The following is a 27,155-nucleotide window of genomic DNA, read 5'->3' on the forward strand; positions in this document are numbered from 1 at the left end:
AAATGACGCTTGAGGCGAAGAGGCCGCTAAAATTGATTGCTACCGTGTTCTTATCAAACTCTAAGCATCAATGTTTCTAGCGTTTGCTTTTTCATGCACCTCCCGCTGGAGGCAATCAATTAAGATGGGTCAGTGTCTCGCGGCCTATAGCAAATGTTTCATGTGGATGCCTCCCCAATTTTGTGAATAAAAGTAGTAGCAGCACCACTGTTTTTGTTTGTCATGGCAATCATCTCGCAGTTTTCTAAGGGGAGGACATTCTGCACAGAACCGGTGTGTAAATTGATTTTATTTCATTAAAAAAATTCTGTGCTTTAATGCTTAGTGACAGAGAACAAAATGCGCACTCACTACTTCCGACAAATCAGTAGAAATCCTAGTTAATGGTCGACGAATGAATAAAATACGGCTTACAGCGACAGGTTATTGTCGCTAAGTTATTCTTCGATATATTTTATTCACTGGTCCTATGTTTCAGCACCGGTCGATCGTTTAAAAGAAAATGCTCGGGCCTGCTACTGGCTCTGTAGCTGAGCCACCTCCGCCGCATCGTGCGGCGCGCGCCTTTCTCTGCCTCTTTTTTTTTTCTTTACTTTCTTCTGTCTACACGAGGCTGCGGAAGTGGCTGACTTACCGAGCCAGTAGCAGGCTCGTTATTTTCTTTTCTTTCTTCCTACAGCCACAACAACAGCAAGAGAAGAGAGAAAGTAGAGAAGGAAAAAAAGAGGGAGAGAAAGACGCCAGACGCAATAGCCGTCGTCCTCCTCCTAAGTGGTGGCAGGTGCAATGACGGCCTACAACAGATTAAACATTAGGTGGCAGGCTAGCCCCCGCGTTGGCCTACCTGTCCCAGCCCAGTAAGGCCAGGAACAGCCACTCTTCCCGCCTGGGGATCTTGAATGTGCGCCGACATAGCACACACACGAACGCCACTCGGTTTCGCCTTCGTCGAAACGAAGCTGCCGGTAGTCGGGTTCGAACCCGGGTACTCCGGCACAGTAATCGGGCATCTTAACCACTGCACTACCACGGCGGGGTGTACTTCTTAAGATGGTTTGGTTTTTGGGGAAAAGAAGGCTCAGTACCTGTTTAACTTCAGGGTGGAAATCTGCATTTACAATGCACGGCAAGCGATTGGAGTAACATACTTCGATACTTCCAGTGAAGAATTCGCTAGGCTTCGTCTTTCTATACCAGTCAGGTAACCATGAGAAGTCATTGCTCAGCGCATAGATGTAGCCCAGTGCTAGAGAGTCCTGTTTGTGTGAGCTCTGTCAATGGCATCGTGCCGTTCGTTACATGGCACATTAGGCTTCTTTTTTGCAACAGTGTCTTCCCTTCGCCGCCCGAGACATTTCGATTGCTCGGAAAGATGGATCGCGTTTCCACCTCGCCGTAGGTGTTGTTTGGGTTTTTCTACACCAAGACTTCAAAGCAGAGGACCAGAATTCCGGCAAGAAATGCCCACCTTGAGAGGCGAACATCGTAAGAGGCTCACCAAGACCTCCAGGGCTGGCGCTGTTCTTTTTTGTCTCCTTCCTTTCATCTTGCAACGGCATAGGAGGACTCAGGAATGGCGGAAAGGGGTACATTTCCGAGCTGTCACGTCCGTGTAGAACAAAGGCAGGGAGACTTGATATCCCGTTCTGGCCGCAAGGCGGCGCTGATGGTGTGAGTGCGCAGTGAGCCACGCATCGTTGCTCGTCCTTACGCTTCCTGCGTCGCGTCACATGTATCCGCTTTCCCGCGCCGCGAGAGACGACAGGTAAGGATAGAGCAGATTGCGAGAAATATGTGCGTGGATCCGTGCAAGAGAAAATGTTTCCTGTCATATGAGCAGGCGGCATCGCCGGTCTCGTAAACACTGAGTTATGAGCTATTTATTTTATTATGTGATACGGCGAAAATGAATCGTTAGCACATGCTCAACGCCCCCTTTTTGCTAAGAGCCTAGCAAAAAACCGCATGAGTCACAATAATCTCATATGGATTTTGCATTATAAACTCATAGAAATCTCATACACTCTCATGTATTCCTCATAAGTTGAATGATATTTGTATGAGATGTTATCAGATTTGTACGAGCTTACTATGGGAAATCTGTATGAGGTTAATATGAATCAGGGTTTTTTCACGACAAGAGAGGGGATATGGCAAGGCTGTCTACTCTGCGATGGTGATAGGGCTGATTTTCATATTCGCAGTTGAGAAATGAACGTTGATAATAATAAATCCGTGTGCATGAAGTCTATTCCATACAGGTTTACGTCACACTAAAATAAATAGTATAGCGAACCTAGTGTTAAACTAGCCATACAACAATACATTCGGAAGAGTGCCGACCATTTCTAACCCGACAGCCTCAAAGGGCGCATTCACCGAAAATCCGGTGTTGTCTTTGCGAGAGCAAAATCAAGAAAGAGCACAGAGCTGGCAGACGGTAACTGACAGGTGACATGGCCGAGCACTAACTGGGCGTATGGTTGCCTTATGTTAGCTTTAGCAGGAGCTGCCAATCGGGCCTCTCCCTTCATACAAGAGGACGAATCAGAATCAGCCTACCAAGATGGTTGCAATCACGTTACCCTAGGCCACGCAGGCAGGTTTGTACGGCTTGGTTAAGTTCGTGTGACGGATGTTATGGCAACTCGGACGCTCGCGTCACCGTTTCTTCTGTGATACGAGTGAGCCATGACGGGATATCAGCTCTTCATTAGTTCTCGAAAGGTTATACTACATCCTCTTACACTTACCATATATATTTTACTTGCGATGTCCCGTCATATGACGTTTGGTACACCACTTCAGGCAATACGCTCTGCGTTGCATTAGACATATAAGGTCGGCGCCTTTATTAAGTATATGCTATCTCAGTCCTACAGACCCCCTATGCTTAATATTTTCCTTTTGAGAATGCATAACCACCAAAATCTTATGAGTAACTCGAGATTTCTGGAACTCAAATTACCGAGACAAAGCGGAACACTCCATCTGATCACTGGTAATACCTAACATTTGTTTCCTCTCTCTTTCGCGACATGTCCACGCTTGCCTGGCAGGAAAAATGTTTTATAGCTCCGTAAATTGAACCTAAACAGACCCGGCAGTCGATTTCAACAGGTGACTGCCTTATCGAAACGGACGGCTGTCATTTTCACTCAAGTGAATGGCGTCGTATCGCTGCGTTTTGGATGTGCATTAAAATTTTATTCAGAACGTCAGTACTCTGAATGCGAATTTAGGCGGTGATGGCGACGCCTGTATATATTTTGGTCGTTTCCATTTGTGGAAACCTCCCTTTACCATGAGAGCGGTCCATTTGTGACTTGACCAAGGCATCTTTTTTCAGCAGGCTAAATATTTCTCCCGTTGCTCCCTTGCCGTACAAGTTGGCGTAGAACTAGAAAACGTGTCGATCCAACTTTCGCTTTTTCTAGGGTAGTATCCGGAAGATAAATGAAGCAAATTGCCGGTATGAACAATACGGTGGACATAACAAGCATCGCCAGCTCACCAGGATCCCCTTTCTGGGCTGTCTGGCGTCGTAGCTCGGTACATTAAAAGTAACACTGCCTCTCCCGTAATCCAGACCAGATATAAGCTTGAAATGCTTACGGGAATAAAACATAGGTCGTAGATGGTACACTCGCTGGAAGGGGTCAAGTGTACAACGCACCACACAACGACCTTTTCTTCTGCCAACAATGAACTGCGCTCAGCCACTCTCGTGGGTTTTCTTTAGTACCGTTGAATCGATCACCTACAAGTTTGCGGTATTATATAGGCAGTTGCGGTCCGGGGCGGCCTTGTCAGCTTCCTGAGCGGCTCTATGTTCATGGCGTTGTCGACAGGGGCGAGCAGTCTTCTGCCCTAGCGTATAAATCGCAAAGCGCGCGATTTCTGCAGTACGCTTCCTACCTGTCCTTTCATCTGGCTCCGTTGCTCAGCTTAAGCAGCTCTGACGACGGCGGTAGTGAAATGCATAACGATGCTCGTACATAGGAGGCGACAAAGAGACGCTGGCCTGAGAACAGCGCAGGAGAAGCAGCGCGTTCTAGTTCAGCGTCTGTATATATAACCATCTGCTAAGAAAAAAGTGTCATTATCTGACGACGCAACCCAGTGTCAGCCAAATCCAAATACCCGAAAACTCTTCGAGCCATCTAGCTGCTGCCTCCGCGACCGAGGTATATGTATCGACCGCCGACGTCGAGCAGTGTACCACGCGCGAGTGTGTGGCACAGTGCCGCCACCCTTGGGGAGTGCGCGGAAGGCTGAGAGAACGAACTCGTGTCCTAAAATCTCGTTCAGTGCCCGCATGAAAAGAAATCAAAGCCCGGATGCTGGCCCTTCGTTTTATTTTCTCCGTTTTACTTGGACGTCCTGTGAAGGACGCCGTCAACGGGAGCCAATAGCATTTCATACTTAAAACTTTATTTCATGCATGGCACGTAATTACGCTGTAAAAACGCAGATTCCTACCATCAGTACCCCCACCCCCTCCCTCCCTCCCTCCCTCCCCTAAAACAGCAAGAAACATTTCCTTGTTTATCTGCGTTGCGTAATAAATACCATTTCATGGAACATGCGTTCAATGCTGTAGCGCAGGTTGCAAACTATGTGCCTCTTTTTCAATTAGTTCTTCCGGCATATTATTGAAAGTTACGATAACACTCTTCTACGTATTTGGTCCGAGTATCCAGGCTTGTTAGTGGCAAAATGTTAAAACATAGAGAAGGATGACAAATACAAGAGCGCGTAGTTATTAAAAGAACACGATCAGAGTGTCATGAGCTTTCTCGAACGCAAAAATGTAAAGCTACATCTGTCTACAAAAGTGAAGGTCAGAGAAAACAGTAGAACATTTTTTGTTTATAGCGGAGAAGAAAGAGCAGTGAATATTTTCTGCATTGATCTAAATGTTTTATGAATGCTTGATATTAATTTAGGTTAATGTTTTGCTTTGAAAAAGACTACAACATGCCTCGCTGAAAAAATAAGGAACAATTGTTATCGCGTCTTTTAGGTTTTTATGGGGTTAACGTCCCAAACCTATATGGTATAAAAGATGTTGTAGTGGAGAACTCCGGATAATTTCTACTGCATAGCATTATTAAACGTAGCAACGGCATACAGGAAGAACATCCGCGTGCAGGTGGGCCGTGGTTCGAATGCTCTTGCCACGCAATTCTCTACTGGATTAAGAAAACATCCGCGTGTCGGTGGAATTGCATTGAAAGATTTGAGGTGCGATCTAATGCTAGTGAACATCTCCAGAAATACACTCCTTTACTAGAACAGAATTTGGCCTTCCTGGAGTAGTAACGGGCCTCCCCAGTAAAACACCGCATCCCAACAATCCAGGAACACGTGCCCCGCCGGGGTGGTGCAGTGGTAAGACGCCCGACTACTGTGCCGGAGTACCCGGATTCGAACCCGACCACTGCGGCTGTGTTTCGATGGAGGCAAAACGAAGAGGCGTCAGTGTGCTGTGCGATGTCAGCGCACGCTAAAGATCCCCAGGTGGTCGAAATTACTCCGTAGCCCTCCACTACGGCTCCTCTTTCTCTCTGTCCACTTTCACACCCACTTTCCTCTCTACCCTTATGGCTCGATTCAGGTGTCCACAGAAACTAGTGTGACAGATACTGCGCCTTTCCCTTCCTGTGAACCAATTATTATTATTATTATTATTATTATTATTATTCAGTGGCTGCGAAGCAACTGACCATGGCAGCACTCAGACCTGCAACTCAGCGGTGGGCGCACAGTCTCCGGCTCTGGACTCACCGCCAATAAATATTGACTTTGGCAACGCTTAATTCCAGAACCCTAGCTAGTAAGGCTAGTTTAGAAGTGCTCCTCAAGGAGATAGCGGCCATGAAATGGGATGTCGTAAGGTGTAGTGAGGTTAGGAGGCCTAGCGAGGCATATACTTCACTGAAAGAAGGTCATATGCTGTGATATCGAGATTTCCATTGTCAATTAGCATAAAGCTGGCAACAGATGAATTCTACAGCAGTAATGAGAAGCTGGCACGCGTCGTAATTAAGCTTAATAAGCACTATAAACTGAAGTTTGTACAGGCCTACAGCCTACGTGTAGTCTTGATGACCAGGCGATCGAAAGCTTCTACAAAGATATAGAATCGGCAATGGGGAAAGTAAAAACTCAGTATGCTGTACTAATAGGCGACTTTAATGCCGAGGCAGACAGAAACAGGCTGGAGATCAGGAGTTAAAGAATATGGCATTGCTTCTAGTAACAGGGGAGGTATTGCATTGAGTTAGTAGGAGAGCTTTAATAACCGCAGTTTGTTGAAGGATGGGGAGAATATTGTGCTAGAAATACTCACCACATATAATACGAAAGACCTGATGATATTGGCAGCACCGAAATAATAAAAATACTAACATTTCATTAATTCATAAAAAAAATGATGCAAACAACCCGAAAAGTTACAAACCAATCAGCTTATTTTTCCTTACCTACAAGGTATTTACTAAGGTAATAACTAATAGAATCAGGGCGGCCTTAGACTTCAGTGAGCCAAAGGGTCAAGCAGATATTCGGAAAGAGTATTCTGCTAGCGATAATATCCACACTCTCAAAGAGGTGATAAAAATGCTTGGAATATAACAAGCCCCTGTACATAGGATTTATTGATTACGAAGAACCATTTGACTCAGTCGAAACCTCGGCAGTCATGCAGGCATTGCAAATCAGGGTGTATATGAGCCGTATGTGAAAATACTGGAACATATCTATAGTAGCTGAACAGCAGCTGCCGTTCTGCTTAAAGTAATCAAATTCCCATAAGAAAAAGGCATTAGGAGCGCACACACAATCTCCCCGATTCCTAGCATAGTTAGAGCGAATATTCAGAAACTTGGAATGAAGGAGTTTGGTATAACGGTTTATGAAGAATACCTGAATATTCTGCGATTAACTAGATAAATTAGGGGACCAATTGCAAACTATGATTGATGACATAGACAGGAAAAGCAAAAAGGTAGGCCTGAAACTTTCTATGCAGTAGACTAAGGTAACGTCCAACAACCGCGGGAACGAACTGCAGTTTACAAGAGGTAGCGAAGCACTGGAAATGGTAGGTGAATAAGTTTGCTTATGATAGGTAGTACCCGCAGATTCGGACCGTGAAAGCAAACTAGGAAAATAAGATTAGAATAGAGCGTATTTAGCAAGTACTCGAATAATATTACTAGCAGCTCACCGGTATCGCTCAAGAGGCAAAGTATATAACAGTTGCATCTTACTTGCACACACCTAAGGGGCTGAAACTTCGAGGCTGAAAATTAGAGTTCTACGTAAGCTGAGGACAATGTAGGGAGCGATGCTAGGAAACATGGTAGGTATGATGTTATGAGATGGGAAGCGTGTAGAGGGCGCCAAAGGAATAGCTCGCGTTGATGATATTCTAATGAAATCAAGAAGGAGTGGGCATGCACGGACGTAGATGTAGTGCAAAGAGATGATACACAATGCTCGCTAAGGGTAACAAATTGGAATTCAAGGGAAGGAAAGCGTACCAGGGTGCTGCAGAAATTTAAGTACGTGGATCAGGTTATGAATTTTGCAGAGGTCAGGTAGGGCAGCTAGCACAGGACCGGGATAATTAGAGGGATATGGGAGAGACCTTTGTCACGCAGTGGGTATATATTCCGGCTGACGAAGGTGATGATGGTGAGATCCCAGAAAAAGAACATGGACCCTTTGCGTCTCATTTTCATAAAAGCAGGGCTGCAGTGATCGAATCTTGTCTCCCGGCAAAGTAGTCATGACCGTATGTCAGCGCCTGTCAAGACAGCATAGCGCATTTTAGATGACTGTTATGCGGAGAAGCTGGCTGCAGGCTGGTAACACGGACTCTCTATGCTGAACACAACAAAACAGATATACTGTCTTGGCCCAAAGCTTAAGTCAAACAAAATGGACGAAAGTACTGCTACAAAAATTATAGCAGAATACTACTGACTTCTTCCCACGTAAGTGTCGCGACGCCGGACGCACAGGACCGGAGCCGAGGGTAGCGTTGTCCGGCGAGGCGTCGAGGAACCGCGGAGACGTGGAGCTTTCATTAGAGCTGAGTACAAGTAGTTTATTTACATGTTTACACGTTGGAGATTTCAGAAGGAAGCCCTCTCCCGATGTTGGACACCAGGTTTTCTTCTCTTGGGTCTCCCTAGGTCCCTAGGCAGGGAATTGGTTCATCTTCGGCACGGGCCAATCGCAAAGCGCGAGGTGACAGTTTGCGCACTGCATCACTGAGCCCCGCCCCGCACATTCTTGCACGTGTGCCACTACACTTTAACAAACACGTCGCCAGTTCACAAGCGACCCCCCATCTTTCTATTCTCACGGCTTGCCTCTGTTTTTGTCCGTTCGGTCCGGCGCCTTGTGGGTCTCCCCCTCAGCGGCAAACACTGCAGCCAGCAGGCCAGACCTCGCGCGAAGCCGACGATGGCTTCTCCCTCCGCTATTGTCCGACGTCGAGTACCGTAACCCGACACCGCGCGGCTCCGACGACGGTCGCTTGCTCCGCCGCCGCCCCTCTGTAGGTCATTAACAGGCCAGGCTCTTCTTAGGAAGTCAGGCCGTTTCTTCACAAAGCGACCAAATCGGCGCTTCGAAATGGCCATGGGCGAGGACAGCGGCTGTTGAGGCGTGCGTGCAGACCGGGTGGGCATCTGCAGACGAAGCTTGCTGAGATGCCCGTGGAGCGCACGCAGACACACCGACGCCTTCTGAGCAATAAATTAGCTCGGACACAACAGCTCCTCCGCCGACGGGAAGATCTCGGACGGCGAGGAGTTTCCGCTGCTCGACGTAAGAGATCAGCTTCTTCGTACGGTGGTTGGGCCACTCCTAAATCGCAAAGACTGGCGCCACAAACCAAGCAAGCGCTAGCAAAAGGTCTCAAGTTCCCAGGCTATTGCATGATAAACAAAAATCTCTGCCTAGTATCATATTTGCGGACCCTGTCACACTACTGCCATCCGTTTTCTGCCTCACCCCCTCTCTTCTGTTCATAAAAAGAGCTACAAATTCACTCACTTATGAAAACTGCTAAGAAACATTCAGTGCAACAATACCTAACTTAAACACTTTATAACAGTAAAGGGTACATTTGTATCTTCCTCGTTCACTGAAGCGGTAAAATGAGCATTATGCACGGCTCAAGCCATCGACTTTAGCATTTGTCTTTCCCTTTTTGTACCGCGCACTGAAGCTCAAATCTTGGAGCGCAAGGCTTCCTCTCAATAGTCGAGAATTTTTCCCCGACATCTGCGAAAGCCACGTTAGTGGACAGTGTTCTGTCACAAAGACGAACGGTGTTCCGTAGAGGTAGCATGCCAATTTTTGGGATGCCCAAACCAGGCAATCACTTTCTTTTTCGCATGCGCTATAGGCCTCCTCTCTTCCTTAGAGCTGCCCAGCTGAGGAATCTCGGTGGTTAATTCCTCACGGACGTTAAAAGCCATGCTGACTGCCTGAATCTCGCCCTCATATCGCTTCATTAGGTGGTGGTGATAGATCATGAAATCTCGGCGCCCTCGCTTCCGCTCGATGACGTAGTTCGTCTCTGAAAGCTTTTTCGCCACTCGGAACGGCCCTTCCCATTGGTATTCGAGCTTATTCGCTAGCGATGAGCACAGGACAAGGACTTGATCGCCCTCTCGATACGACTGCAACTTTGCGTTTCGGTCGTAGTAACTTTTCGCCCTAGTCTGTGCCTCAATGTTGGCTGGGTCCCACACATCTTTGAGATTTCCATCTTCTGTCTGCTCCTTAATGAGCGTTTCTCTGGTCACCTTTCCGACATTTCGATCTGTCGACACTGACGACGGAAGCACTGACAACCCCTCACAATCTCTTTCCTCACTTTCTGATTGCCCTGCATCATCTGGACTGACTCCGGTTTCTCTCTCATCGGAGTGCGATGGGGCATGCTTGTTTTCCATTTCATTGAACTGCCTGTTTGACCCCTCCTCACTGCTCCCTTGTTCCTCGCTCCTCTGCGATGTCGGAGCCTGTGCACCCTCAACATCTCTCTCCTCCTGCCCTGAGTCAGCCTCATTCCTCTCTAGCTTGGCAGCAAGGGAACGCGCCTCAGCTCTTGTGAGCGCCTGAACGACTCCCTCTGTCAAGCTTTTCCCTTCAGCTCTCAGAAGCTGGTCCGTTCGGTTAGAAAACAAGTAGGGGTACTGCGGTGGCAGCTTGTTTGAAACTGCAGCCTCAGTACGAACTTCACCGAAAGGTCCAGTGATTACGACTTCCGCTACTGGAAGGCAAACACTAGATTCCTCCAGAATCGGCTTTATCCACGCACATTTCCCGCTGAACTGCTTTTCTTTCACGTAATCAGGATGTACAAGGTCAATTGTTGCCCCACTGTCCCTGAGCACTCGGCATTTTTTTCCGTTGACAGTCAAATCGAACAAATAAGGATTGAGTAGTTCCTCATCCGTCACCGAATAGCAAGTGTATGCGAACGTAACTTTCGGTTTTCGACATCCCGCTGCAATGTGCCCAGATTCTTGGCAGTTATAGCAGACAGGCGGTTTGCGCGCTTCAAAAATCTTCCTCTGTAACCGATCGTGCGCCCCCTTTTTTTCAGGCTCACCTTCTGACTTTTCAACACTAGGCGTTTTCGTAGTGTCCGTTGTCACATTTCCCAGCTTAAATCCTGAACTCCACTGGCGCTTTTTCAGTCCTGACCCTGTCACGCTATTTCCCTTATCAGTCGGCATAGCGGAAGAAAGCTCCTCTCGCACCCCTCGGCGGGAGACGTATTCGTCCGCAAATTCTGCCACTGCCTGCACCGAGCTGACAGTCGCCTTGTCCTGAATCCAAATTCTCATCGCCTCAGGAAGTTTAGAAAGAAATTGCTCGATAGCAATGATTTCTAAGGCCTTGAGGTACTCATTATTGGCTTTGGCGCCTACCATCCATTCCGTCAGGTTTGCCTTCAACTCATAGGCAAACTCTCCATAGCTAGCACCTTGCCTCTTTGTAATGCTCCGAAATCTCTGTCTGAAAGCCTCTGACGACAAACGAAATCTCTTCAGAAGGCTCTCCTTAACTTTATCGTAGTCGTCAGAGTCCTCCGCAGAGAGTCGAGCAATTTCATCCGCTGCCTCGCAAGGCAACAAACTTAATAAACGCCGCGGCCAAGAGCTGCGACCAAACTGTGCCTTTTCGCACGTTCTCTCGAAATTCACAAGATAGAGGCCTATGTCCTGCCCAGCCTTGAATGGTTGTAATAACTTTGATAGATCATAAAGATCTTGTCGGACCGCTACCTCTACTCCTTGAACAACGCTCGTCTTTCTGAGTTCAACTTGCAGGCGGAGTTTCTCTACTTCAAGCTCTAATTGCTTTTCTTCTTCCGCCTGGGCTCTCTTAATCTCCAACCATGTCTCTTCTACTTGATTACTCTCGGCATCCGAACTTTGTATAGCCACCATGACCTCATTCTTTGTCATTTCAGGGCCAACCTTGATGCCTAGCTCCTCCCCCAGACTCACGAGTTGAGACTTGAGCAGTTTTTTCAAATCCATGACAGCAGTGTGACAATGCCCTGGCCTCCACCCAGAAGTACTTTAATTTACGCTTCTGCGGCTGGCCTCCCCAGAAATAAGATTACACCTCTATCTTATTACCCTGGGAACTCAAAAGCAATGCCAGCACTCACCAGTCCGCAACTGCCAGTCTCCGTGATCTCGGTGTGCTCTTCTCCATCAGTCAGCCAGGTTCGATCCCACCACGCTGCCAATCAGTTGTCGCGACGCCGGACGCACAGGACCGGAGCCGAGGGTAGCGTTGTCCGGCGAGGCGTCGAGGAACCGCGGAGACGTGGAGCTTTCATTAGAGCTGAGTACAAGTAGTTTATTTACATGTTTACACGTTGGAGATTTCAGAAGGAAGCCCTCTCCCGATGTTGGACACCAGGTTTTCTTCTCTTGGGTCTCCCTAGGTCCCTAGGCAGGGAATTGGTTCATCTTCGGCACGGGCCAATCGCAAAGCGCGAGGTGACAGTTTGCGCACTGCATCACTGAGCCCCGCCCCGCACATTCTTGCACGTGTGCCACTACACTTTAACAAACACGTCGCCAGTTCACAAGCGACCCCCCATCTTTCTATTCTCACGGCTTGCCTCTGTTTTTGTCCGTTCGGTCCGGCGCCTTGTGGGTCTCCCCCTCAGCGGCAAACACTGCAGCCAGCAGGCCAGACCTCGCGCGAAGCCGACGATGGCTTCTCCCTCCGCTATTGTCCGACGTCGAGTACCGTAACCCGACACCGCGCGGCTCCGACGACGGTCGCTTGCTCCGCCGCCGCCCCTCTGTAGGTCATTAACAGGCCAGGCTCTTCTTAGGAAGTCAGGCCGTTTCTTCACAAAGCGACCAAATCGGCGCTTCGAAATGGCCATGGGCGAGGACAGCGGCTGTTGAGGCGTGCGTGCAGACCGGGTGGGCATCTGCAGACGAAGCTTGCTGAGATGCCCGTGGAGCGCACGCAGACACACCGACGCCTTCTGAGCAATAAATTAGCTCGGACACAACATAAGCTACTTTATCCGCATAGACGTTTTACTTGCGACAATGGCTGTTCCTAGAAGAGTGTGCAACTCTTTTATGTGAAATATATTCTGCATGTACTCTAGTTTACAAACGATGAAAATTGACAAAAGCTTCTAAATATGCGGATGCTGCAGACTTACCAAATGTACATTCAAACGGGAGAAAATGTAAGAGATTGTTAAGTGTGCGTGAAAATAGGTTAGAGGCGAAACAGCTTCGTCAGCGACTTAACATCTGGGAGGAATTAGTATAAAACGGCCACTGGTGTAATAAAGCGCGCATTATACAAGTAATATTCCGTTCCACATGAATTTTCCGATGCGATACTTTTAACAAGGCATACGCTGGATACAAAATTTCGACTGGAAAGAAAATCCACATCACTGAAGCACAGCCCAGGCATTAGAGTTTTTTATCACCGCAATTAACAAGGTCAACGAAATGAGCCGGTTCTTTGTAGTGGCGAAGAATTACACCCGCTACCAAAAAATTCAAGGGGGCTGCGCCTTTGCTAGACGGTCACTCCAGAGGTGGAAAGCCAAATTGATGCTGCATTAGTTCAAGTTTTTTTATACTTCTAAGTAGACACGAAGCACAGGCGAGTGAAACATCATGTAGTCGAGACCTTGAACAGAGCGTCATGTTGGACGCTTTTGCCAACGAAGAGACTGGTATCTGTTATTCCATTATTCGCTTGATCACTCAAAAACTGGTGAAACTCGTCAGAACCTTGATTTTGTTGCTAGCTAGATGTGCAAAGTGACTGAAACGCTCGAAAACGAGAAGGTGGTAGTGCTACGCAACGGACAATTAGCAGCCTTTGGTGCGGATGCAAAACATTTTCCCATATCGCGTGCATTGGTTAAGCTGCCGAGGACCTCATTTTGCCGAAGAATATCCTGGCTTAAATCTACTCTCACTACTGATGTTTGTGGTTTTAGCGAAATAATAAATGCAGTTCTCCCGATCTCTTTCAGTTTCTCCAGTTTTCAATATTTCATGATAAAACTAGAACGAAAACTGCTGTTTCAAGCCATCCGTATGTTACGGAAATTTTCAAGCTATATATTTGTCTTGCTAAGTACTTTAGTGACTGACGATAATTGAACTTCCTAATACATGTTGTTTTAGTGCTTCCACAACTGTAGGGTGAATTGGAGAATGTTGCGTTCAATATGCACAGCAGGTAATGTTAGCTGTTCTACTATCCCGAAGAATTCCCGCATAGTTCGAGGAGGGGCCACATGAATAGCACATATCACTGAAGGCAATGACTTGGTCTGAATTCTGGTCTGAATTCTGATATGAAAAATTTTACCCATTTTGTTTATACGTTTATAGCCACACTTGTTGCTCATTGGTTATTGCGACGCTGCTTGTTTCGGAAGCGAAGCTTCGCGCGCGCCTATTTCTCCGGTGGCAGCAATTTCAGGCAGACGCGAAGCTGTGACACTGCATTTGCTTCTCGTAGCGGCAGCAGTGGTTTTCGAGCCACCCACGATAGAGCGAGCAGTCAGCGGACGACGCTCTCTAAAACTGCCAGTTTCTTTGCAAGACTATGCAAGACAGAGCCCGGAAGATAATCATCAGGTAAGCTTAATTTTATATTTCATAAACATTGCCTTCTGTTGTCCAAAGCTTAATATATCAGTAGAGCGGACAACAGTCAACAGAAACAATAGCTACTGCTGCTAATATTCTGTAAGCAAATGCACTGTCATTTATTTAGCGCGAAGCTCTAAGAATACTTTGCTTCAGACTGTATCATCAAATATAATCTCATATTGCAGTCCACACATTTACTAGAAGCCCTCAGGTCTACAAGAGATTACATTGCTTTATCAGGAGGTTCAGCAAGAGCAAAAAGCGAAATTTGCTCGGCACTTGAGCGTGAGGATCAATTAGACTGCTAGAACAAGCCGTATAGACCATCCTGTCGGGTGCACGTCGCCAATCCTTGTTAATAGCAGAAAGCGGGCAATTAGCCATTTCCAGCTCGACAAAAATCATCTTCAAATATTAAATTCATCTTAAGAAGTTTTAGCTGAAAGACGTGATGTGCTTTCCATGTCGATAAACATCTTCATAATTGCGTTAGCCTTTGCAGAGCTCCGTCGGAGTTTCACATTTGAGTAGCGGTTATGCCTGAACGCTGAAACTACACGAGAGCTTCTGCTACAGGCACATCGTCTATGAAATCGCACCATTCCACAGACCAGACAGCCAGTTTCATTCGTTATTTCTTACTGTAATATATTTGTGTAGTAATATTATGGGCTTTAAGATCATAATTCAACAAGTCCTGTATGCAGTAAACAATGACAAACATTTCAACAAAGTAAGCAGTACGGCAAGATATATGAATAACATTGGGTTATATTATTAGGGTAATGCTGGAGCGGCCGCTGAAAGTTATAGGAAACTTTTCCTACCAAGCTGCAGTTTAAAACGCAACGTTCGAAACAATGACCACGCAAGATAAAACAGACGCTCCAGCGGTGTCCTAGCGCTTGACACAAAATGCCCAATAGCTCGCCTTTCTAGAACGAGAAAGTCGGTTAGCTTTCACACTGCCCTTTGCGTCTTTACTTAGTCATACAGCGTTGCTTTCCCTATGTGACCATTGCGATAGGAAATAATTTTAAAATTCTTTTGTTCGCATGAACATTTCAGTGAATAAGGCTTTCTCTTCAGTAATTACAGAAAAGTAAGAAGTGATAAAAGGGAATTAGTGCGATGAATGATTATTTAGTTTAAAACTTCTCTTTGAACCACTGCAGTGCCAAAGAATAGGATCTCAAATCACACTATTACATACTATGAATGCGTCGTTAAATATTTTGCAAAACAATCTAATCAAAGAGGTTCTAGTAGAATATTTAGACATGAAAAGAAAAATTCATGCTGTTAAAATTAATCGCTGGAAATTTAAAACAGCACTTCGCGTGGATGATTCTCAGGTGAAAATACAAATATTTAGGTTAACTTTTGCCTGAAAAGGGAGCGATTAATATGCGGCAGTTACACTTGCTGCAGTTAATTATGAGCTTAGCTTGTGTTTTGTTTGCCATACACTTACTAGAATTAATTATGAGCTCTTGCGTGTGTTTTGTTTGCTATGCAACTGATTATTCACGCACACGTTATTAAATAGAAGGACAAAAACTGCGAATGTCAACGAGAAAATTTTATTTCTAGTGTTCCGTTAGCAGACGCAAAACCCTTGATGGTCTCACAACGTTTTGCTAGGTTACACCAACAGCTGTCATTGAATTGCGATAATTACGATGCCCTAATTGTTCAGCTTGTGTTGCTCTTTTTAGTGTACAAAGCATGCACTTTGGTCTTGCCATTTCTTATTCTTCTTTTTGAAAAGCATTGTGCTGATGTTTGACTAGAACGCTTTTTTTTCTTTCAGGGGAAAACTTTCCCGGCTTCTCAAAAGATGATGGGAACAAGTCAGCACAGGGTGTGGACTCAACTGTCACACTTCCTCTGGCGGAGAACGTGACTGGCCTCTTGAACCTGACGAGTCGCGAAGCGCCGATACAGTTCACGCTACCTCTACTTGGCTACGCCATGCCTCTACTTTTGGTCGTAACCATCATCGCGAACACACTCGTCGTAGTGGTTCTCTCCCAGCGACACATGCGGACGCCGACAAACATTGTGCTACTGGGCATGGCCATCTGCGACATGATGACACTACTTGTACCTTCACCCTGGTACTTCTACATATACTCACTGGGAAACTACGACAGCATCCTTACGCCGGCATCCGCCTGCTACGCCTACAACAGCATGCACGAAGTGATTCCAAACTTTTTCCACACGGCATCCATTTGGTTGACGCTGCTGTTGGCGGGACAGCGATACATATACGTTTGCCATCCGGCTCGGGCGCGAGACTGGTGCACTGTGCCTAACGTGACTAGTGCTATCTGCTGGATCCTGGCTCTCGCCTTTGCCCACCAGTTGCCGCGTTTCTTTGACCGCACCTTCCAGGACGTTCAGTTCCGATGGGAAGATCGCGTTCTGTGGGGCTGCAGCATGCGGACAGCCACGTGGGTGAAGACATTCTTCGCCGAACACGCTTACTACATCGCCTACTACGCTTTCAAGGTTGTCTTCGTCAACACGGGCCCGTGCACGTTGCTCGTAGTGTTAAACGTGCTTCTCTTCAAAGCCCTCAAGCGCGCCCGAAACAAGCGATTGAGACTGTTTCAAGAACACCGGCGCAAGAGCGAGTGCAGACGACTCAGGGATAGCAACTGTACTACTATGATGCTTATCATTGTGGTCACTGTGTTTCTTTTGGTTGAAATACCTCTCGCTGTAACGGTTCTACTGCACGTACTGATAAACACAATGCGCGTACGGGCCGTATCGTACGATTCTCTCAACATTGTCATTCTGTTCAGCAACTTTTTCATTATGCTGAGCTACCCTGTAAACTTTGCCATCTACTGCGGAATGAGCAGGCAGTTTCGAGAAACCTTTAAGGATCTTTTCATGATGGGTTCGGTCGTGAGCAGACGCGAAAGCTCTTCCCGATACTCAATGATGAACGGTCCGCGGCAGTCGGCTAATGAGACTTTACTGTAAGTGTCGCTGGCAGGGTGGCGCGCCCGTACTCAATATCAGGGAGTCGGGCTCACTATTACTAGAAAGTGCGTTTCTTTTCAATCGCTGAACTCTCAGTGTTGTTCTCAGTTGTACACGTTTGACCAAGGCAACAGCGCAAGCATTCCTGAAAGGAAGGGAAAATGTTTGGGCGTGTTGGTTCATTTCACACAAAGCAAAGCACAAAAAGCGACGAAGGACGAGGTGAGGACTGGACAACCGCAGAACCAGATTACGAATTTCTTAATACATCTGGATCTGTAATTCATAAAGCATTCATTGTGACTCCCTTTTCTGCGCTAGCTGCCTCAGATGGTGGTTTTGATAACTAAACAAATAACCATTAGAATGCAGGCTCAGTAATAAGGTTTATAATATCATGATATTTGTAGGCTTCATTGTTTGTTCATTTTAGCCGCGGTGAGACTGCTGCGACTTCATGCGAATAGGGGATGGTGCGTCCAAATCACATGAGTGAAAGGAGGAGATGTGTTAGTGTACGTCAGGCAACAAAAGAGTTTTTCAGGAATTATATGTTTCCACTGCAATTCTTTTCATAGTAGCTGATATCAGGAATCGTCAGAGGTGTCCACATACTTACGTCCTGAGTGAAAAAAAAGTTTCTTCTAGTGACCGATTTCCGTAGAGGCAGGCAACAAAGCTCGGTGCTGTGGTTCCCAATTGAATACTCGAATAGGTAGCAAAAGAGTGAGACCTGTCCATAAATAACAGAACCATACAGACAACGTCATTGTACTAATACCTTTTTACTGGAGACTCTATATAGGTTAAGTGCAGCCAGAAGTTCAAATTGTTTTGTTTTTTATTTGACTTTATGTCTATTTTTTTTCTACAGGAAAGGAACAATTTGAATAAAGAATATGCAATAATAATGTGGTGCTAGCCACATAAGACTCGATGAAAACCAGTCAGTATTGCTCAGATAGCGACAGTTTTTCATGACACATTTTTAACGACAACACAAAGAAGGTAACAACGCATTTTGAGGTGTCCGTACACTTACCATCCATACCAGTTTGCTTGATTTAGGTATTTCCATCCTTTTTACATGGAGAGTTGTCATTTATCTAGCAAAAGTTGGCAATAAGCTCCTATTGTTCAAGACAGCAAGCGTACAAGATATACCACAATAATGGCGGTCATAGACAAGTTTGCTTCACTTTAAGCATTTCTGAGAGGGTTTTGAAATAAGTGGCGGGAGATGTGTGGACTCTCCAGTATATATTGTTCCGGTCTTATAAAACAGGGTAAAAAGGTCATAGGTACATCATAAAGATAAACTTGAGCGTAGTTCTTCTTTTTCTAATTTTAAGGAAGGTCTGAATAGACGAGGTAGCAGTTAACAAACATATAGTGTCATGAAGTTACCTTGTGATCTATTGCTAGCTTTCAAATATCCAGGTTTATTTATCTGGCTGAATAGCGCGTTCTGCAGTACATTCGCAATACTCGATGCAGAAGTGATTGTTGAGATTGTTCTTTAGCTCGAAAACACAAACGATAGCGGTTGAGGAGCAGAAAATGTGTACAGTAAAATTAGGTAATTAATTAGGACCAAATAATAGGCGCCATTGTGCCAGTACTAGATGAACAAAATATTTTCGTCGTACTCGTTGCTGATGGCTAAAATTCGAGAAGTGGTTCGCCAGTTGATTTGAAATGTTGAAAAAAGGAACCGCACTTAAACTGAACTTTCGGTAAAGATGTAGACGGTAGTGTTCTTACTGCTTATACCCCTCCTGCCGCAAGTCACGTCGCAATTCGAGGGTGCTTTCTGATCTCGAGGCAACTGCAGAAAACGGCAAGGGGTTATTACTCTTTTTGCTTCCTTGATCTGGCCGCGGTAAATTCTGATCTGCAAACTTTTATAGGCCAGTATGTATTGGTGAAAATGTTAACAGCAGTGTTAAAGTCCCCGTTCTCTTAAAAATCTGGCGTTGCCATCTTTCGTGGTCCGTGTCAGCGAAAACTCAAGAATCATTTGGCAAGTGATAGACGGCTGGTGACCTGAGAGGGAATCGTTTGGATCGTGATTATGTGACATTACGGGACCACATGGTATGGCGCGGACAGCAGGAGCTGCCCACGCAGGCAGCATCTTTGACAGGGGATATTTAGACAGGAACGAAGTACTCTGGACACTTGAATTTCGATTCAAAACTTCCATTATCTGACTCAGGCAAGTTGGTAAAGTTTGTTAAAGCATGACGTTATATCTATGTCGGGCTCTTTTCACATAATGTAGTAGCTTACCACTGTGTCTAGTGTCTATGTGCTAGATAGTAGAGGCACAATTAAGGGATTCGTGATCAAGCGAGAAGCAAATTGCATGTATTAAAAAAAAGATGTGCGATGAAAACCTGAAATAGCTTAAGTGCCCTCCATATTTTTTGCCCCACTTTCCTAAAAGGGAACACTCGATGGTTCCTCAGCGATCAGTGAGCAACTTTTTTTCTTGACCCGCGACTTTCGCACTGCCCTGCCATTACCAACGCAGGAGAGAACACTATGACCAACAGGCTCTAACAGTGAGTGACTGACGCGGATGCTGTATTTACTATTATCAGCGCCAAAACTCTTGTTCTATGTCCTTCAGCTACCAGGTATCTGTTTACCTGAAACCTGTTCACCACTGTATGCGGCAAATGATAGCAAGAACAGACGAAATACTACGGTGGACTCCTGCATTTAACAGCTACCAATAATGCAAGAGTGAAGGATCCGTAGCTTGCAAGGCATGGGTGAAAACAGTGAAATCTTCATTGACAAAAAAAGATTACATGAAAAACTGAGTTTACCATTACAACTCAATTTGAAGCGAATCTGTTGATGTACGTTATTTTGCTTCACCATTTGCATGCAACCGCAATATCAGCAAGATTAAGAATGGACATGCAAAATACCTGTATCCACGATAGATCAAATATGTACGTTAGGATACAGTGCTTTGGTGACCGATGTGGCTGAACGACATTTCTTTCTTCCCCACTTTAGTTCAAGCTTGTGTAAACATCCTCCGACCTCATTAGTTTATTTCGTGTCAATATTTTACCTACGCTATTTAGGAGGACGTCATGGTAATAAGCAGATCTAGATATTCAACGTAATTAATACTTTAGGAATGAACTCGCATATAATAAAAGTACCGGCTCACTTCTGCAAACTGCGGTCTGAGAAGGGTCTTGCTTAAAATCAAGTGGTATCTAATTTGCTTATAAAAAGCAGCTACAACATTTTCGCAGACTTTTCGCACTTAAATGAACATTGTGCGGGAGCTTATCAGTGGCCGTCTATTCGTCGGCAGAAAAAGAGCATTGCTTGACGCGAATGCGTACAATGCTGCAGCATTCATCTAGGCCGTCTTCCTTTCCTTTACGGCCTATGACCTCATCAAGATGAAGACTCGTGTTGCCTGATATTTTTGAGAACTGTTTAGAAGATTATCATATGCCTTTATATGACCTGCCCAGTCTTTTGAAATATTCACAACATATAGCACATAAGGGTAACGGATGGCTTTATTAAGGCCACAAGGTCCCGAAACTAAATGTATATGCATCTTGTTCACGTGGAACCAGTCCTTATGCGCAGAGTGATATATATTAAACCATGTTTTTGACTTGTCACCATTGAATACACTCAAGAAAAATATGTCACTCGTCTTTTTCTATCGTTCATATATTCATTGATTATGTCTAATTGTTATATCAAGAACATAAAAGCGGCAACAGTGTACCTGGAAAATATACAGTCAGTATTTGTCCTCAGCGGGTTGCACTTAAGATACATTTTAAGCCCCTTTCTATTATAATGCATGGTCGGTGTTCCATATTTTGCGAAGGTGTATGTACACATGAACGTTGTAAATAACTTATGTGATACAAATGCCTGCTCTGGGAGCATTTCATCTTGACGTCGACGTCAACTACGCTGTAATATTATACCGCATGAAGACAGATTGATATTAATTGTGTTCATAATAAGTGTAATCTATGAAACAAAAATAGGCCACCCTTGGCATGTTTTAACAGCAAAAAGGGCCGCTATATCGACTCTGCCCGTATTAGTGTCAGTCACACCGTTCCTCGAAGGTTGGTAGCCGTTAAGCTGCTGCCACAAATGATACAGCAAAAGACGATCTTCTCGCAATGACCATCCTCGATTCCTAGCTTCTGCGTGCTGTCAAGTTGGTTAGAGCGCTGCCTAATAAACAGTCGCAGAAATAAAAAAAAAAACAATGAGCTTATGATATCTTCCAGTTTATAGCAATCGTAACTGTAGCTTTAAAACGTAAAACGATATTTTAACGCGTTCTTTTTCAGATATTTAGAAGCTGCCGCAGCAGCAAATAGATAATGGCAGTCGTATTGTGAGCGACCGTCTTTGCAGTACGGCATCAAATGTGTTTTTTGTAAAATGAATGTCCGAACAAAGTTTACCTTTGCCGGTATTGTCAAAATGGTGTGCGAGTATCTCAGTGTACTGGTGCCAAACCATGCAGGCGTCCTGTTTTTCTATGTAAATGGTTCAGCCCTGCACGTGTCCGTAGAATGAGCCCTCGGATGTGTTGTGTAGACTCAGTGCACACTCGCATTAATGGTGATATCATCGCGACGTAATGTAATGTGACCTTGCCTGAAATCCACCAAGTGCCACCGTGTCAATTGTTTGACTGCACCACTTAAAAGAAGTGTTTCCTTTCACCAAGGCATATCATTTTTCCACCCAGCACAATAACTTTCAATGGGTGCCTTTAGTGCGTACGCCATTCTCGGTGTTTTTTGCCGGTTACGCTCGTTCTCTGTCCGACGCATATCTTCGGTGTGAAGTCACTTTTCAGTGCTTGTTTATCCTCGTAAATTTAGAATCACTTGACTCCTTGTAAACAATAAAGAAGCCAACTTGGGTTTTCTATGCTACGTGAGGATCCTACTCGGCAATGTTCTTCGTGCAAAAAAGGGTTCATTTACATATTTCAGGCAGTACGAAGGAAGCTTTGTTTCATAAGATTAAGTCATATATTAATATGGTGCTTTGAGTCCTACTGCAGCCTTGAACATAACTTGAGCTTAACAGCCAGCGCATTAACAGGGAAACATATTAGCTCATAGCGTCCGTATTACAGTTTGCAGAGAGTGATGTTGAAGACTTGCCGCCTAGTTGTGTTCTTTGATAACGTACGATAAATACCTCAGCTGATATAAAAATTACAGGTTTAATTCGAAAATGGTTGTGGGTGGTCGTTTTAAACACTATATAAATTTGTCAGAAATGTTGTCTTGCATGAAATTTATTTCACCATTTTTCACACGACCTTTAATATATAAATCCTTAAAATTAACCAGAAGGCATGGGGGTCCTAAAAATACTCAGTACAGAAAGTTGCTACTCAATTCCACCATTCAAATATATCAGTGTCACACATATCCGTTTGCAAGAACATATCTTGTCTACTACCACAATGTATTTGTAATTAACTTTGCATGCACGAATAAAAGACGGCAGACCCTAAGCAACAGTACCGTCCTGGTCTTTACTTACTCGATGGCGAAAGTTAAAATTTTAGAATGAGCTTATCTACTGGCATCTGCATCCTAAGATAGTCGCCGAAATACCTCTTAGTTCCTATACGGCACGTTTATTCGCGGCACGCTGACTTATAGCCGCACGTAGTTTTCCTCACGCTTTTTACATCCGTGGCTAATGAGGAAAGCCAACAATCATGGAAACCATAGAAGTGGAGCTTAGTTCGTAGACCACCGAACGTACAATTACGAGGTCACTAGGTGTGCATTCCTCCGTTGGCACAAGCTTACGTTTATAGGCGGAGGGCGTTTATAAGCAAAACATTTTTATTTAGCAATGGAGGACTTCCGTTTTCACCACTCTATTCGAAGCCATCACTCAAAGGCCAAGAGAGATTACGTCATTCTTTTTCTACAGATAGTTAGAAGATGCCGGTGTAACCGGGCCTCACCGGTGCTCACAAAAACGCTTCGGACGTTACCGCGGTGCGCTTGGGTATAAGCAAGTACTGACGATGGTTCCAACTGCGTGACCATTTCTATCCTATAAAAGAATTTTCAACAACGAAGGAGGCCTTCATGCGAAATCACTACTTAAACAATCAAATAAAGCCAAGAATCTTGAGGTTTGCCTGAACTGTAGGGCCTCCTTCTCACACACACACAAAAAAAAGCAAATCCATTGGAGCGGGCTTTAATTCACGTTTTTCTCGAGAGAGCGGAACCTGTAATCTCATATCTTTCCCCGCTGTCGATCACGTCGATCACCCTGCCTATTTAAAGGCTACCCTCTTGACCTGCGCAATGCATGTCGTTGCTTTGAGCCTCCTCCATCCGTGCGCAAGGAATCTGAACACACCGCTATCGCGTTGCTCTCTCAAATGTTTATATCTGAAGCGTTACCATTCAAAATTCGAACTGATCAATTTTGCTGACACTCACATCAAGGCGGTTCATGATGCCCTTGTCTCCCACCAAAAAGCTTAAATAAATGTTACGTGACTTCGCACATACTTTTAATATATCCAACTAAGATAAACTGACGATTTTTGTTTTTTCTAGGAATTCTCGCATACGAACTGGCGCTGGTCATCGGTTTCCCTTGGCTGCAAGCGTAACAAAGTTATCGGAAAGTGCACCATCTTTCCCGTTATATCATGTTCCAGATACCGGTAGACCAAGACTTTCTACGCCAGTCGATATGGGCGAGGGTGGCGCTGGCGAACACTCGCAGTGATAGATTACAACTTCACATGAATACCCGAGATATTAGAACACTCAATCGCTACTGCTGTATGTCAGTGCCGGGGCACTGCATAGTAAATTGGGCGGTCGTGGATGTGTGTACCACGGGAAGAAGGTGGATCTCCCCAATCACATTCTTATTTAATATTGATAAAAAATCTTCGTATGTTTTTTTAGTGTCAGTGTCAGTGATAATGACCCCCTTTTTTTCCTATATTTGTTTAAAAACCGACATAAAATATTCACTGCTTGTTTTTTATCGTTTATTCTGGCACAGAGTCAGTGTTCAGTCTCAGATATAAATAAGATACTCAAAGTATGAACAATACGACTATCAAGAGCGACAATGTATCTGGGCTGTAGATTACCACTATTTCCAATCGTGTTTCTCAGCGCATCGTTAATATGTTTTGATGCTGTTAGGATTTTGCTTGCGTACACAGTTAACAGCCGATACTCTGGAGATTCAGTAGTACACTACATCCATCATCCTTTACTTTTTCGTAGAATCTGAATACTGAGATACTTATAGTATGGTTAAAATTAGCAAATATATTTGCGATAAGGTATGTAAAAACGGCAGCTGTCCAATATTTGCGCACTACTGAAAGTAGAACCAAGAATGTTACGTCTCTCAGACTTTATCCTGGACACGATTGTCCTCGAATGAACACTCATGAACAACTTATACATATCCTCGTCTTGTAACAGTGCAAGCGAATTCTGTATTCAGCATTTCTTGGAAATTGTAACGCCTCCGACCAATAAAACTATTTTTCGTGCTTGGTACTTTCGACTCTTTCAATGACTTTCATACGGACGCTTTAAACCTTGTCTGAGTACTTTACTGCGACTAATGCTTAAAGCGACAGCTGAGGAGGCCAATAGCGGCGTTTCATATTGGCTCTCAGCTCCTACTGCATGGTTTTACAATTATCGCTTGCAAAAGCGAATTGCCGATGGTTTTACAATTATCGCTTGCAAAAGCGAATTACCGATTTCGTCATCTTTCTGCAGTGCATCTTATACCCCTTTCACACGGGCACTGCAAAGGCCTTTGAAAAGAAACATAACTCCCCCAAAAAAGAGTTTCATTCACAGATACACGACAGCCTTTAATCGTCTTTCAAAAAGCGGTCTTTTCTGGAAGCTGACATCGCCGATCTCATTAACAGCTGGAAAGGCATAGCTTCCAACCTAGTGGACACCAGGGATAATATTTAAAAAAGACATTTATTATTTAAAAAAGATGTGTGACATTTACGCATTATAAAAAAGAGTTGTATGCATCTCAGAAGGTTAGCTCGGCGCAATAATGCGTTTTTTCTACAGCACTTTCGTAAGCAGTTCGAATCAGTTCAGTTCAGGCGTTCAGTCGTGTCCGACTCTTCGTGACCCTATGGACCATGTCACGCCACGCTTTCCGGTCTCTCACTATCTTCTTAACATCACATAGCTTCATCTGCAATGCCTCAAGAATGCCATCTAACCATCGCGTTCGCTGCCTACCCCTTCTCCGGCGACCCTAAACCTTTCCCAACATCAAATCTTTCTCCAGCGACTCCTCTCTTCTCATCAGATGACCAAAGTAGCTGAGCTTTAACTTTAGAATTTGACCCTCCAATGAGCAGTCAGGGTTTATGGTCGACAATATCGACTGATTTGATCTTCTGGCAGTCCAAGGAACTCTTAAGAGTCTTCGCCAGCACCACAATTCAAACGCGTCAATTCTTCGGCGGTCAGCATTTTCACAGTCCAACTCTCGCATCCATACATCACAACTGGAAAGACCATAGCACGGGTTATACGGATCTTGGTTGGCAGACTAATGTCTCTGCTCTTTACTAGGCGGTCAAGGCTAACCATTGCTCTCTACATCCATCCAGTTCGAATATATCACGTGATAACGCTGACTTAACGTTTGGGGTTACACTGCAGCTAAATTTATTACAAACGCGTAATACCACACGTATTTGATTTATATGCTCGGACACACCGGTTTATTCTGAATGGCTTTGTTTCAAAATCTAGCGCCATGCTTTCGACAGCGTCCTCGAAATGAAATGTTAAAGAGAGATCTCCAGCGTTGTAATTAGCGATGCAGCTCCTTTTGAATGCAAGTATTCCATGTCGATAAAAACCACTTGTTCATGAGAATATGTCAACATAGCTTGTTCAATATGTCAAAAAGAGCTTGTTCATGAGAATATGTCAACATAGAAGATATTTGTTTTGAAAACTCCCAACATCGCTTATATCTCAAACTTGCACTTGGGCAAGTTTACGACAACTAAAATATTTCAAAGGATGTCCCACCAATAAGATAGCTGCAGCGCATGAACTGCCATACATATCACACACACACACACACACACACACACACACACACACACACACACACACACACACACACACACACACACACACACACACACACACACACACACACACACACACACACACACACACACACACACACACACACACACACACACACACACACACACACACACACACACACACACACACACACACACACACACACACACACACACACACACACACACACACACACACACACACACACACACACACACACACACACACACACACACACACACACACACACACACACACACACACACACACACACACACACACACACACACACACACACACACACACACACACACACACACACACACACACACACACACACACACACACACACACACACACACACACACACACACACACACACACACACACACACACACACACACACACACACACACACACACACACACACACACACACACACACACACACACACACACACACACACACACACACACACACACACACACACACACACACACACACACACACACACACACACACACACACACACACACACACACACACACACACACACACACACACACACACACACACACACACACACACACACACACACACACACACACACACACACACACACACACACACACACACACACACACACACACACACACACACACACACACACACACACACACACACACACACACACACACACACACACACACACACACACACACACACACACACACACACACACACACACACACACACACAC

The 27,155-nt window shown here is 44.9% G+C and overlaps 1 protein-coding gene across 5 annotated transcripts in view; it reads left to right on the forward strand.

Moving 5' to 3' along the window:
- SPR (G protein-coupled sex peptide receptor) overlaps positions 1-27,155 on the forward strand; it is a 200,345-nt gene that overhangs the window by 166,580 nt on the left and 6,610 nt on the right. For 2 of the 5 annotated variants that reach the window (XM_084606245.1, XM_084606246.1), the window contains one exon: positions 16,021-24,772. The exons of 2 other annotated variants lie outside the window; for them this stretch is intronic. In XM_084606245.1, the coding sequence (XP_084462371.1) occupies positions 16,021-17,207 (1,187 nt within the window). In that variant the 3' untranslated portion in view covers positions 17,208-24,772. Of the gene's footprint in view, positions 1-14,073; positions 14,193-16,020; positions 24,773-27,155 lie in introns of those variants that run through there. One more of the 5 variants, XM_084606249.1, reaches the window with a different exon arrangement.

This window comes from Amblyomma maculatum, chromosome 6 (assembly GCF_055883805.1).
Source record: "Amblyomma maculatum isolate TAMU_Amacu chromosome 6, ASM5588380v1, whole genome shotgun sequence".
Lineage (NCBI taxonomy): Eukaryota > Metazoa > Arthropoda > Arachnida > Ixodida > Ixodidae > Amblyomma > Amblyomma maculatum.